The 14,690-nt window shown below is 39.8% G+C and overlaps 1 protein-coding gene across 6 annotated transcripts in view; it reads right to left on the bottom strand.

Annotated features, from left to right (window-relative positions):
- The window catches only part of SLC25A13 (solute carrier family 25 member 13), a 139,572-nt gene that overhangs the window by 42,518 nt on the left and 82,364 nt on the right, over window positions 1-14,690 (bottom strand). For all 6 annotated transcript variants that reach the window (XM_038391675.2, XM_038391674.2, XM_043509260.1 and 3 more), the window contains 6 exons: window positions 10,484-10,630; window positions 9,018-9,156; window positions 8,130-8,223; window positions 7,880-7,964; window positions 1,989-2,073; window positions 1,391-1,549 (listed from right to left, as the gene is read on the bottom strand). In XM_038391675.2, the coding sequence (XP_038247603.1) occupies window positions 1,391-1,549; window positions 1,989-2,073; window positions 7,880-7,964; window positions 8,130-8,223; window positions 9,018-9,156; window positions 10,484-10,630 (709 nt within the window). The remainder of the gene's footprint in view (window positions 1-1,390; window positions 1,550-1,988; window positions 2,074-7,879; window positions 7,965-8,129; window positions 8,224-9,017; window positions 9,157-10,483; window positions 10,631-14,690) is intronic.

Genomic DNA, 14,690 nt, shown 5'->3' with positions numbered 1-14,690 from the left:
CACTGCAAACTATTATTACGGTTGTCTACCACTTTGTATTATAACTCTCTGTTTTCTGTTGCTCATAACTTTGTCAAACTGTAATCAGCTGGACTGAAATTTTCTATGCTTCATGTGTGCCTCAGGTTGAATTTCTTACAGGAAGTCAGACCAAAAACAAAAGATGTTTTCAGAAATTATGTTCAGTCAATACAGTGTCTAGTATGCTTACTCTAAAAAGATATCCAAAATCAGCTTCAATCCAGGTTTGTATGAGGACAAAATAGGAAATGAAAGTCGGAATCTTCACTGATATATGTGTCACAGGAGCATAAACTACCTCTGGTATCAGAGTAGCAGCCGTGTTAGTCTGTATTCGCAAAAAGAAAAGGAGTACTTGTGGCACCTTAGAGACTAACAAATTTATTAGAGCATAAGCTTTCGTGAGCTACAGCTCACTTCATCGGATGCATTCGATGAAGTGAGCTGTAGCTCACGAAAGCTTATGCTCTAATAAATTTGTTAGTCTCTAAGGTGCCACAAGTACTCCTTTTCTTTTTACCTCTGGTAGTGTACTTAATATGTCTGATTCCAGAAGAAGAGTAATTTATTTTACCTGTGTGCCACCACTAGAAAATGTGTATCAGTTTATTATTATCTGTGACAACCTATCCATAACCTGAAGTAATACCGTTGATGTTTTTTCTTTTTGTGTCAATACTTGAACCCAGCAGTCTCTTGGATTCTGAATTGGAGCCATGGCTGGCAAGATAACAGGGACTGGTGTACATAAAAGATGACAAACTCCATTCTGTAGACAACTCGTGATCAGTGAAGTACATGCTGATGGTCCAAGAGCTGGCTGTTCACATGGTATTGACTTTCCTTCTTGTTTTCAGCCAAAAGAAACTTAACAGATGGAAGGGTGCAATAAAATGAAGAGCAGAAGTAGATGGTTTGATTAACTTGTCAAAAATTACAAGACACTCATCATATTAAAGACTGCAAAAGGACATCAAAGCTTTTCTAATGCTAAGTTTTCCCTGTAAGCAATTGCTGTAGTTGCCACAGCAGTGCTATTCAACTGCAGATGGGAGGGGAGGTGGTCCATGACATTGTGAATGGAGAGAGGAAGAGGCCCCCAAGATAATTTCTCAATTAAGATGTGCTTTGTACTATGAAAAAGTTCGCAGACCCCTGACCTAGAAGAGAATTGTGACTTAATATTAGGAGCAACAAGTCTGATCAAAGACATTTAGACTACACAAGCATAAACCAGGCCCAGAATATTAGTTTTTTCCCTTTTTATTCAAACCCCAACAACCGAGACTGAGGAATTCAGGTTGGCAGAAAATTTGTTTTAGTTTATTATTATTATTATTATTATTATATATGACATTTGGAAACTGACCTCTGTACAGTCCAAAGAAGCCTTCATACCGCAGCACTTTCTTAAAGCAATCAAAGCTGTTTTTGTACATAAGTTCTCCCACAAATGACCCAGTAGAGCGCTGGTTTTGCATTCGAGTTTTCACCAGATCAATTGGATACACTGCAGTAGCTCCAACAGCTGCAAATAAAATTTGATGTGTGGAAAAGTGTTTTTTGCATACAATGTTTTTTTAAAAAAAAAAACACTAACAAACACATTCTATGTTTATATCTCAATAATCACTTGTGTCTTTTTCATCTACAATATAAGCTGATTCAATAAAGGGGTGTCACAGTCCATTTTAATTAAAAGTGCATATCATAGCCCTTCCTGATCATTAGCCTGTCTCTTATGAAACCAGTCTGGTGACAAGCCAGGTAGAAAAACCACCTGTAAATCTCGGATCACTTGCCAGTACAGAAGAAATTATATAACAGGTTCCCCCTGCTCTAATTCTCTCTCATAGTTATGGCTCAAAAAGAAAGATAGGCAAGGCTTTATCTTCCTACAATTAAACAGAAGAATGAAAAAAAGAACGAAAGAAAGATGCACATTCTTGCACTTATCCATGACTAACCTCCAGCAATTGAACCCAGGGCAAACCTGTAGGCCGATTCTGCTATCTGGATGAGAATAGGGCGAGAAACATCACCTGGAGCTTTCTGCAAGGGGAGGGGTTGGGACAATGAGAAGAGTTAAAAAAAAAAAATTAGACTACCATTTCACTACAGTAAATCTTATAACCAGATAGATACGTGGACAGTAGATATGTGTAGAGTGAAGCTAATGTCAGATATACCGCTAGGTAATCCCAGCGGTATGTTAGAAAAAAACGCCTACAATTGAAAATTGCAGTTCCATTTTCTGTGTTATTGCAAAAATGTAACCTGTTATGACTGGAATGGAAAAGACAAGAGCACTGGGCGTTCCCAACATAATAAGATATCCCCAAAGTCAAACAGTGACCAAAATGCTTTATAAATAAAGCACTGGCAGACAAATCACCATTTCCTACACCTGGAAACAATTCTACTTTGAAATTCCTGTGTGTTAGTATTCAAACACTGATTGGATTTACATTTAAGAAATGTTCCATGTTCAGAATTGCTTCCTAGTAGCAGAAAGGAATTCAGAGACAGTGGTAATCCTTACACTCTCCTTTCCTACCATTACCTTCTCTAATAAGTGGTGGATGCTCTAGGGAATAGGACAATATGGAAGTTTTAATTTCACTACTGAAATAGTCTATTTTTCCTTATTTTATTTTATCAGTTTTTTTAAATGTACTGTTATATATTCTAGTGATCTACAGCAAACAGCTTGAATTGCCTAAAAATAAATTAAATGCATCACAGTTTACTACAAAGTAACTAAAATTCTTTCACTACAAGCATCAAGTAGAATCAGTGGTTCTCAACCTTTCCAGACTACTTGTAGGAGTCTGATTTGTCTTGCGTACCCTGAAGTTTCACCTCACTTAAAAACTACTTGCTTACAAAATCACACATAAAAATACAAAACTGTCACAGTACACTATTATTGAAAAATTGCTTATGCTCTCATTTTGACCATATAATTATAAAATAAATCGACTGGAATATAAATATTGTACTTACATTTCAGTGTATAGTATACAGAGCAATATAAACAAGTCATTGTCTGAATGAAATTTTAATTTGTATTGACTTTGCTAGTGCTTTTTTGCAGCCTGCTGTAAAAGTAGGCAAATATCTAAATGAGTTTATGTACCCCTGGAAGACCTCTAAGTACCGCCAAGAGTACATGTACCCCTGGTTGAGAACCACTGAAGTAGATGACAGTAAAATAAAAGCTGGATGGGAGGAGTTAAGAGGTACAACTGACAACCAGAAGTGGGGATGATTTAAACAGGCTTCTTGGGCATTTCCCATCTTCTTAAAAACAGCATAACGCAGAACAAAGAACACCTGAACAGACATTCGACCCCATGCAGAAAATTTGAGAGAATGCATGACGCAGATGTTTCCATCACCACAACCATCCATAGTTTTAGCTGTACTACTGCTACCTACTGTAGCTTACACTAATTAATACATAGTACAAGACAATCGCTTCTTAGCTCCCTTGCAGAACTTCTAGGAAGAGATGGTCAGCTTTTGGGAGTCAGCTAATTAGAATTCATTATAGTACACTCAATAATTAGAAATTGCTAAAAAAGAACCCGGTTACTGCATTAGATTGGGAGGGGGATGGGGCGCACAGACACATGTGCACGTATACACACACACACAGAAGCCTGGCTGAAGGCCTGTTAGTCCTAAAAAGTAGCCTGCATCAATTCATTGTGATCGAACTGGCGTCTCTGCACAGACCCAAAGCTCAGAACAAAAAAAAATTTAGTCCTGCAAGATACAAAACTTGGTTTGCCTTAAACTATGTTTTTCTAACTATCTACACCCAAGACTGCGTCAGTTTTAAGAAAGTTGGAAAGACCCACAAAAACGTGATTACAAACTAAAATTCAAGACGTCTATGAGATTAAAAAAGAGAGTTCCCAAGGTTCTTTTTTGCCTCACATAATGACAAAGATCATTTTCTGATAAACCATAGAACAGTCCCATGTCTTACATTTTTTCCATATAACTTATGAATCCTTCCACACAGCAGAGAGTCTTAGTTTTTAAACTATGATGGCACACTAAATGTAAAGCATAACAGACAGACAATGTGCTCAAGACTTGAACACGTACATCTCTTTAGAACAAGGACTGCCGTTTTCATTTAGCATGCTGAATGCCAGAACTGACATCCATACTGAAATCAGAAAAAAGAAAAGGAGGACTTGGGGCACCTTAGAGACTAACAAATTTATTTGAGCATAAGCTTTCGTGAGCTACAGCTCACTTCATTGGATGCATTCAGTGGAAGATACTGTGGGGAGATTTATATACACAGAGAACATGAAACAATGGGTGTTGCCATACACACTGTAACTAGAGCGATCAGGTAAGGTGAGCTATTACCAACAGGAGAGGGGGGGAACCTTTTGTAGTGATAATCAAGGTGGGCCATTTCCAGCAGTTGACAAGAACGTCTGAGGAACAGCGGGTTGGGAAGGGGGAATAAACATGGGGAAATAGTTTTACTTTGCGTAATGACCCATCCCCTCCCAGTCTTTATTCAAGCCTAAGTTAATTGTATCCAGTTTGCAAATTAATTCCAATTCAGCAGTCTCTCGTTGGAGTCTGTTTTTGAAGTTTTTTTGTCGAAGAATTGACACTTTTAGGTCTGTAATCGAGTGACCAAAGAGATTTGAAGTGTTCTCCCACCGGTCTTTGAATGTTATAATTCTTGACGTCTGATTTGTGTTCATTTATTATTTTACATGGAGACTGTCCAGTTTGACCAATGTACATGGCAGAGGGGCATTGCTGGCACATGATCTCATATATCCCATTGGTGGATGTGCAGGTGAACGAGCCTCTGATAGTGTGGCTGATGTGATTAGGCCCTATGATAGTGTCCCCTGAAAAGATGTGGACACAGCTCAGGGTTTAGCTGATTGCCATATTTGGGGTCGGGAAGGAATTTTCCTCCAGGGCAGATTGGAGAGGCCCTGGAGGTTTTTCGCCTTCCTCTGTAGCATGGGGCATAGGTGACTTGAGGGAGGCTTCTCTGCTCCTTGAAGTCTTTAAACCATGATTTGAGGACTTCAATAGCTCAGACATAGGTGAGGTTTTTCGTAGGAGTGGGTGGGTGAGATTCTGTGGCCTACGCTGTGCAGGAGGTCAGACTAGATGATCAGAATGGTCCCTTCTGACCTTAGTATCTATGAATCTATATATCCCATTGGTGGATGTGCAGGTGAACGAGCCTCTGATAGAGTGGCTGATGTGATTAGGCCTATGATTGTGTCCCCTGAAAAGATGTGGACACAGTTGGCAATGGCTTTGTTGCAAAGATAGGTTCCTGGGTTAGTGGTTCTGTTGTGTGGTTGCTGGTATTTGCTTCAGGTTGGGGGGCTGTCTGTAAGCAAGGACTGGCCTGTCTCCCAAGATCTGTGAGAGTGATGGGTCGTCCTTCAGGATAGGTTGTAGATCCTTGATGATACGCTGGAGAGGTTTTAGTTGGGGGCTGAAGGTGATGGCCTAGTGGTGTTCTGTTATTTTCTGTTGGGCCTGTCCTGTAGTAGGTGACTTCTGGGTACTCTGCTGGCTCTGTCAATCTGTTTCTTCACTTCAGCAGGTGGGTATTGTAGTGGTAAGAACACTTGATAGAGATCTTGTAGGTGTTTGTCTCTGTCTGAGGTGTTGGAGCAAATGTGGTTATATCGTAGAGCTTGGCTGTAGACAATGGATCATGTGGTGTGGTCTGGATGAAAGCTGGAGGCATGTAGGTAGGCATAGTGGTCAGTAGGTTTCGGGTATAGGGTGGTGTTTATGTTTATGTCACTTTTTAGCACCATAATGTCCAGGAAGTGGATCTCTTGTGTGGACTGGTCCAGGCTGAGGTTGATGGTGGGATGGAAATTGTTGAAATCATGGTGGAATTCCTCAAGGGCTTCTTTTCCATGGGTCCAGATGATGAAGTTGTCATCAATGCAGCTCAAGTAGAGTAGGGGCATTAGGGGATGAGAGCTGAGGAAGCGTTGTTCTAAATCAGCCATAAAAATGTTGGCATACTGTGAGGCCATGCAGGTACTCCTAACAGTGCCGCTGATTTGAAGGTATATATTGTCCCCAAATGTGAAATAGTTATGGGTGAGGACAAAGTCACAAAGTTCAGCCACCAGGTTTGCCGTGACATTATCGGCTGTTCCTGACTGCTTGTTCCTGACTCCATCTTTGTGTGGAATGTTGGTGTAGAGGGCTTCTACATCCATAGTGGCTAGGATGGTGTTTTTAGGAAGATCACCGATGGATTGTAGTTTCCTCAGGAAGTCAGTCGTGTCTCGAAGATAGCTGGGAGTGCTGGTAGCATAGGGCCTGAGGAGGGAGTCTACATAGCTAGACAATCCTGCTGTCAGGGTGCCAATGCCTGAGATGATGAGGCGTGCAGGATTTGCAGGTTTATGGATCTTGGGTAGCAGATAGAATACGCCTGCTCGGGGTTCCAGGGGTGTGTCTATGTGGATTTGTTCTTGTGCTTTTTCAGGGAGTTTCTTGAGCAAATGCTGTAGTTTCTTTTGGTAACCCTCAGTGGGATTGGAGGGTAATGGGCTTGTACAAAGTGGTGTTGGAGAGCTGCCTAGCAGCCTCTTGTTCATATTCCGACGTATTCATGATGACGACAGCACCTCCTTTGTCAGCCTTTTTGATTATGATGTCAGAGTTGTTTCTGTGACTGAAGCAAATACTCACCAGCAACCACACACCACACAACAGAACCACTAACCCAGGAACATATCCTTGCAACAAAGCCCGTTGACAACTGTGTCCACATATCTATTCAGGGGACACCATCATAGGGCCTAATCACATCAGCGGCTCGTTCACCTGCACATCCACCAATGGGATATATGCCATCATGTGCCAGCAATGCACCTCTGCCATGTATATTGACCAGACTGGACAGTCTCTACATAAAAGAATAAATGGACACAAATCAGACATCAAGAATTGTAACATTCAAAAACCAGTGCGAGAACACTTCAAATCTCTTTGGTCACTCGATTACAGACCTAAAAGTGGCAATTCTTCGACAAAAAAACTTCCAAAACAGACTCCAACGAGAGACTGCTGAATTGGAATTAATTTGCAAACTGAACACAATTAACTCAGGATTGAATAAAGACTGGGAATGGATGGGTCATTATGCAAAGTAAAACTATTTCCCCATGTTTATCCCCCGCCCCCCGCCCCCGCTGTTCCTCAGAGGCTCTTGTCAACTGCTGGAAATGGCCCACCTTGATCATCACTACAAAAGTTCCCCCCCACCACCTCTTGCTGGTAATAGCTCACTTTACCTGATCACTCTCATTACAGTGTGTATGGCAACACCCATTGTTTCATGTTCTCTGTGTATATAAATCTCCCCACTGTATTTTCCACTGAATGCACCCAATGAAGTGAGCTGTAGCTCACGAAAGCTTATGCTCAAATAAATTTGTTAGTCTCTAAGGTGCCCCAAGTCCTCCTTTTCTTTTTCGGATACAGGCTAACACGGCTACTACTCTGAAACCTGAAATCAGAAAGTCTTCCTCATTAAAAACTACTGTGAGGGAGATAATCAGGGCGGGTTAAACTTCTAGTAAGTGAGCATACATCATCTTTTTGTAAGTGGTTAGATGACACTTTTACACTTTTGTTTTATCCTTGCAATCAAATCTATCACACTTCATCTTCTTAAATGGCCCCCTGTTCTTTAGGTTATAAAGTGCAAAAGAAAGGAAAAATGGCCAACTCGGACAAGAAGAGAGGAGCTGGGCATTGGGAGGGAGGAAGGAATAAAAAAGTATGCTAAAAGCACCATTACAGCTTCTTTTCTTACCTGTCTCTGAGCCTCAGCCAGATTGTAGGGCAGTGTTCCCTCTTCCAGAGGAGCAATTCTTTCAATGTCAGCTAATGTCATGCGTCTGTGAGGACCAAGCAAACACTAAACTGAAATTTACATTAAATAGAGGGTTTTCAAACAACTATAAGTTACCTGTACTTCTAGGCAGTGCTCTAGAATATCACTCCCCCACTTCCCACTGTTTAAAAAAAAAAAAAAAAGAGAGAGAGAGAGAATTTCTACTTACCCCCGTGGCTCATATAAATCTGCTAACTGAAACAAGATGTCAACTTCCATTGGTGTAACCTGACCAAATTTCTGAGCTGCCAGAACAAACTCCTCTACAACAGAATAAAAATATATGAGAGAGGAAAACTAATCAAACCAAAACAGAACTCCCCGAGCATCCCAGAGTCATAATTCAGTTTAATATTAAACCAAGACACTGCAAAAAGTGCTCCCACCACAGTGTAAATCTATGTTTTAAATACTACATCAAGCATGGAAATAGAGTAGCTTTCTGGTTTTCAAACTCAGTGCTATCAGCAGGATTTAAGATATCTGACATACGGTATCAATCAATTGTGGGTCAGAGGGGAAAAAACAACAACAAATCCAAACACCCCAGGAACAAAGATGTGGACCTTTTCATGTATATGTCCCAGTAGGCCACATTAATGAAGCTTTGGTGTTGCAGAGGGAATTCTCTATAAAAGCGATTAGATAGAGCAGATAACATCTTGTTCCAAGCTTGTAGATCAGCTTACTATGCCGCCACTACAAGTTTATGGAATTCTTCAACTACCCTTGAAGGTCAGTTTTAATAGGCTGCCAATTTGGCAGGAGTCCTAGGAAGTTTTTGAAGACTTTAAATATCTTTACATTCTCTCCTCACCCAGCTCCCTTCCCCCACAGACATCTTCAGTTTCCTAGGACTTTCTCCTTGGTAACAAAATGGAAATCCCGGAGGATGGACTAAACAGGAGCATGAATGGTTGAACAATACACCACAAAGAGCTGAAAACACAGGCACAAGTTTGTTTATTTGCTTTAAAAGCACATGAATGAGTTCCCTCCCCCAGGCCAATACTCCAGGAAAACTTCCTGACTGCACAGTCAGAACATTTCTACTAACCTTTAGTCACTTCCACATCTTTTCTATTTCCAGCCAGAGTACTGTAGATCTTCCTAATGAGCTCCATGTTGTTAAGGAGGGAATTAAATCCATTAAAATAGGAAAAGCTGACCTGATGGGAAGTGGTACCTCCAGCAGCCTGGAACAGAGAGAGTAAAAGAAGAGAGAAGGAGAGGAGCTATTTTGAATGTTTTGCAACATTTTAGGATCAAGAAAATCTTTGAATAAAGCTTTGAAACAACATTAGTTTATAACAATGACAGTAGCAAGGGATTCTTTTTTTAAATGCAAAATAAATAGCCATATGAAAGAGTCTTATGTTACTGAAACTAATCATAACCAGAATGTAAGACTCACCCCACCCCTAGAAGCCTAAACAAATACATATGCAGGATTATAACAACATGACCAACAGTAATTTACAGAGTTCAAGTTTCAATACTGTTTCAGTTGGACATATTTTATAAATTGGTTTATTTCTTCAATTGAGAAAATCTTAAAACTTATAGATACACAGAAAAACTTAATCAAACACATTTTAAAAATAGTTAACCCAAACATTTCAATTCAGAGCACACTGTGTTGGTTAAATACAATAAGTACATTCAGTACAACATAATTTAAGTACAGCATTCATAACCTAGCACATTTCTGACCACTGAAAACATGAGATATGATACAGGAGATGGGGGAAAGAAAAAGATACATGAAAGTCATTGTTAGGTTGGATATGCAGAGGCAACTCTCTCTACATGGCTCTGAAGAGACCTCACCCACAGTAGCAGAGTCAGATCTAGGCACTACCACAAAAATATAGGCCAAATGAGTCCAAAATTAAGATATTCAGCACAAGGCTAGAATCACTGACCAAAAGAAGGGGTGGAAAGTGTAGAGTGTGATACATTTAAAATCTGAATGGAAAAGTATTGGGGGGGAGGAGAATATATTATAGGGAATAAACCCAAACTGCCACAGAATAGACTGGATGAACCAACCGAAGTCTGATCTAATTTCTATTCATTCTATAATATGGTTTGAAAAGCTCTTTCAACAGTTTCTAGTGACAATTTCCAGTTTTCACTGATCCAGATACTACACACAATTGTGAGCTATTAGTGGAACTTTAAGCTAACAAAACAAACATTTCAAGAATGATTGCTCAGATGGCTTGTTGGAATAGAGTACAATTTACCACGACAGAACGATATGTTGATATGACACAGCCCAAGGTTTTCAACCATTCATAATTTGCTTGGGCTCTTGTGTGAGGAATTGATAGGAGGATCTCTGAAAAGATATAGCCCGAGATGAGAGTCTAAGTTTGTGTATGTGGACAATTATGTATCAAGTGATGGGCACAGGGTGCAAACAGAATAATAAATTTTGGGAAGGGACTGTCTCTAACTGTGTTTGCACAATGAGGCCCTGATCTCTACAACAGTACAAATAAGCTATGCACAACTTACTGCTACTAGACATTCTTCTACAAACGGTGTCAACATGTGTGGCCGGATAGTGACCATAATGTCTCTGAAGTCAATGGCAGTGACTCTTCCAGCTTGAGCATTGTCTCGCTGCACAAATGCTTGTTTTGCATGTTCCAACTGTATCTCCTGAAAATGCATTAAAACAAAGTTATATTTTGCTTTAGCTGTATTTCCTGAACATGTACGTTAAAAGTTAAAATCCACAGCATACCTGATGCTCTACAAAAGAGAGTTACATGTTGTCCTCCCCCCCGATAGGGACAGAGTTCTCCATTTATTATTGTTCAACCTTCTTTATGCACAACAAATAAGGTCTCCACTAATATTTTTCTACATCTCAAATACAAAGTTCTCTTCCCTCTCTGGGCTTGTCTATGCAGGGAAGAGCCAAGAATAGCTAATGTGGAATAGCTATAAGTGCAAATAACTATTCTGCACTAACTTCCTGTGCAGACACACTTAGCATGAATCAAAAGTGTCCACACAAGGAGTGAGTGCAGAATTTGGGCTTTAAATTCACACCCTAGCTTACTTCTCACTAGCTTCCCTTTATGTTCTGCAATTCATTTAACAGAGAAATGTGAGCAAGTTTCAAAAGACCATACAGGTGTGCTCCTGTTTATAAAAAAGAAAAGGAGTACTTGTGGCACCTTAGAGACTAACAAATTTATTTGAGCATAAACTTTTGTGAGCTACAGCTCACTTCATCGGATGCATCTGATGCTGTAGCTCACGAAAGCTTATGATCAAATAAATTTGTTAGTCTCTAAGGTGCCACAAGTACTCCTTTTCTTTTTGCGAATACAGACTAACAAGGCTGCTACTCTGCTCCTATTTATGTATTTCAATGTAACCAAAGGTGTCACATCAGAGAGCATTTATCAGTTTACTGTAAGTTTTACAGTAGGTCAATCAAATCTTTGTAAAATTATATTTATCTGTGTTCAGCTCCCACAAATCATCTCTGCAAGGAGGAGAATGTGAGTATTCCTTCACAAGGCATCTTTATTTATTTATTTTAAAACAGAAGGAATCTTATTTGTCAAATGCAGTAGTGAAAAAGGTAAAATCAAACTAGAAGCCTAGTTTAGAAAGCTTTGCATCACCACACCTTTGTTATTATTTCCACTGCTACCGAATCACGATCACCTTTCAAGATATCAGCATTAATAGTAGATGGATATCAATCATTTGATTTACCTGATAGCAGCACTCAATGTTTTCACAGCTTGTGACTCAAATGTACTTGGGGAGCGGGGGGGAGAAGAAGAGATACATGACAAGTAATCACTCCAAAAATTACAAAATTACATCTTCTCCTACAGTCATCTACATCCTGCTCCTTGCAGCAGGCAGATTGTTTTTCTCCTTTCGGTGAAAAACTGGAGATTTTTATGACTAAACTACACCAACAAAATCCAAACTTAGCGTAGGACAAGTTACAGATTCTGACTTACTACAAAACCCACTGAAAATCTTTGACATTGTCCAACACATAGTGACAGTGAAGACACAGACAGGTAGACTCCTCTGTTTAGGATTAATCCCTTTTAATGGGAAGAGGGGGAAAATGCAGACATTCCAGCAGTTACTACAATGTTACCCCTTCCAGCTTCAAATCTCATTAAAATGTCTTTTCCCTGGAAGGATATTGCTTATTTCTAAGCTACAGCTTAAATGAATTGGTGCGGAGTGCTTTCCTAGATACTGAACTTGTCTTGCAATGGGACAGATGCACTTTGCTATTCTCTCCACTACTCACATTTTTTTAAAAAGATTCTAAAAAGTCAAATTAAACTGAGATCTTGTACTAATCAAGATTCACTATTATGCTGCTTTTAAAGGTGCAATGTCTTCAATAATAAGTAGAGGAAATCAGTATTTGTCTCATAGGCAATGCCAACATTCAGTGGGATAAAGAATAGGAAACAAATTACAAATACAATATTTGTGCCACAACTTCTTACATCCTGGCCTCATGGGCTTCTGAAACAATTTTAATTTAATTTCTAATCAACATCTTTAAAATTTGTACCTGGTCTTCAAGTTATGAGGAAGCAAGATAATATGTTAGGCAGAAAAATGAGCACTGCTAAATGTTTCAATACTCTAATTCACCCATTAAACTATTCAAAAATTTCTGGTTCTAATGAGAAATGTTTATGGAGGTTACAATATTTTAGCCATAAAATTTGAGTTACAATTCCAGGTCTGTCACATTTCCTTTACGCTACAGCCCCATGCAGGGAGACAAGAGAGGGGATGCTATAATTCAGCAACAACATTCACTGGCTGAAGGTGGCCAAATCAGTTCTCGCTTCAGTCTGGCTGTGACTATAATTTCATTTATTACAACAAATGCTGAAGCATTTGTCCATGTTCTTGTCCATTACTACATTCTAATACCTACATTAGTATTATGGTACTGCTGTAAAGTTTTTAATAATCCCTGTGGCTATCAAATTAGGGTATAAACTGCTAAATTGGGAAGGCTTTAGATGGGAAGAGTGCAAGAAAACAAAGTTTGTCAACTTGAGGCAGGCAGCTACTTGGGAGTTTGCCTGCACGGAGCTCAGATGATGAACTGGACACAAAAATTCTAGTACCCCTGTTGAATACCACCGAGCACATGAACACACTCATTTTTTGTATCCATTCCAATAACACCATGAATATTCAAAATGAATATCTGGAACATGCTAAAGAGGGTCGTCTTCTCTCTTATTTAAATACATTTAAAAAAATTTTTTTTAATTCAAACTGCCAGAGAATTTCTGGATTGGCAGAATTCAGCACTTCAGTGCTGCGTAAATCAGGGAGCCCTGCCACAGAACCTAGGCACAACCTGCCATAAAGTATATAGAGCCTGACTATGTACACTGAAATTTCAAGGTAGAGCAGAGAGTGTGCAGGACACAGTTCCAGCCTGTCCTGCTACATTTCCTTGCTTTCTGACTGTAAATTAGTTCATTGTCAGGGTAGCAGTTTCTACCCTAATTTGATAGCCACAGGGATTATTAAAAACTTTACAGCAATACCATAATACTAATGTAGGTATGAGAATGTAGTAATGGACAAGGCACAATGTCTCACCACAGGACAATAAGGCACCATCCACAGGATATAATGACCATGATCCAAAGACCCATTTTTCATCAGGCCCCAGGTGACCTACTAATAAGGGCCTCCTGTACAATCCTATTTCCCTCATCCTTATCTTGCCAACACCGTTTCTCTGTGTTCCGCACGTGCTGGGCAGGTTTAACTAGGGAGAAGAATTATCCAACTTGGCTAACGCAGTAACAGTACAGGGCAAAGCACATAATGCTGCCACCTGACCCCATGCCCCAACAGCTGCCAAATGGGGAAGAGCAAATGACAGCTGTAGGAAGGCATAAAAGCACCTGTGGTTCATATGGACCATGACACGTCCCTTATGTGTGCGTGCGTGCACGCACACACACACACGTCCAATTTGTGAATAGTTGCTCAGCAAACCCATCCTGACCTGATGATGGGGATTCTGTGTGATAAAGGTTTTTCCTCTGCACAGTTTAGAAACTCTATGTGTATATCTACACAGCAAAGAAAAACCCACTGCTGGCCTACACCAGCTGATTAGGACCTGAGTCCAAGGCCAGAAGTCTACACAGCAATGAAACAGCCTACAGCGTGAGCCCCATGAGCTCAAGTCAGCTGACCCGGGCCAGCAGCGGGTTTTTCTTTGCTATGTAGACGTACCCTAAATGGTTTGAGCACATTCTCAAGACTTGGAGAAAACTATCCATACCCCTCCACGCTCACTGCAAGGATTTTAACCCAGTTTTTATGGCTATGATTAATCTGAAGTTAGTCAGAGAAGCATCTTCTTTCACAATTAAATGGAAAGAGCAATTGTCAGTCACTCACAGCCATCCAAAACGTCACCAAAGTGAAGAGGTGGTGGAAAAGTATATTCAGGGAATGGCTACACAATAAAATTAAAGCTTTGTTACAAAAAACAGCAATGGAAAGTCAGATTTGGTATATAAATACCATCACATGGAACATACTTGTTTAACATCAGTAGATTTCATAACAATGTAAAATTCTAAGTGTTTAATTTAAAAGAAAAGTGTATGCAATCTAGCTATCTCAAAGCCTGAAAGTTAAGACATTTCACAGCATGACTAATTATACTTCAAAA

This window comes from Dermochelys coriacea, chromosome 2 (assembly GCF_009764565.3).
Source record: "Dermochelys coriacea isolate rDerCor1 chromosome 2, rDerCor1.pri.v4, whole genome shotgun sequence".
Lineage (NCBI taxonomy): Eukaryota > Metazoa > Chordata > Testudines > Dermochelyidae > Dermochelys > Dermochelys coriacea.
The sequence above is the reverse complement of the archived record's forward strand: the minus strand, read 5'-3'. Positions and strand labels throughout refer to the sequence as shown.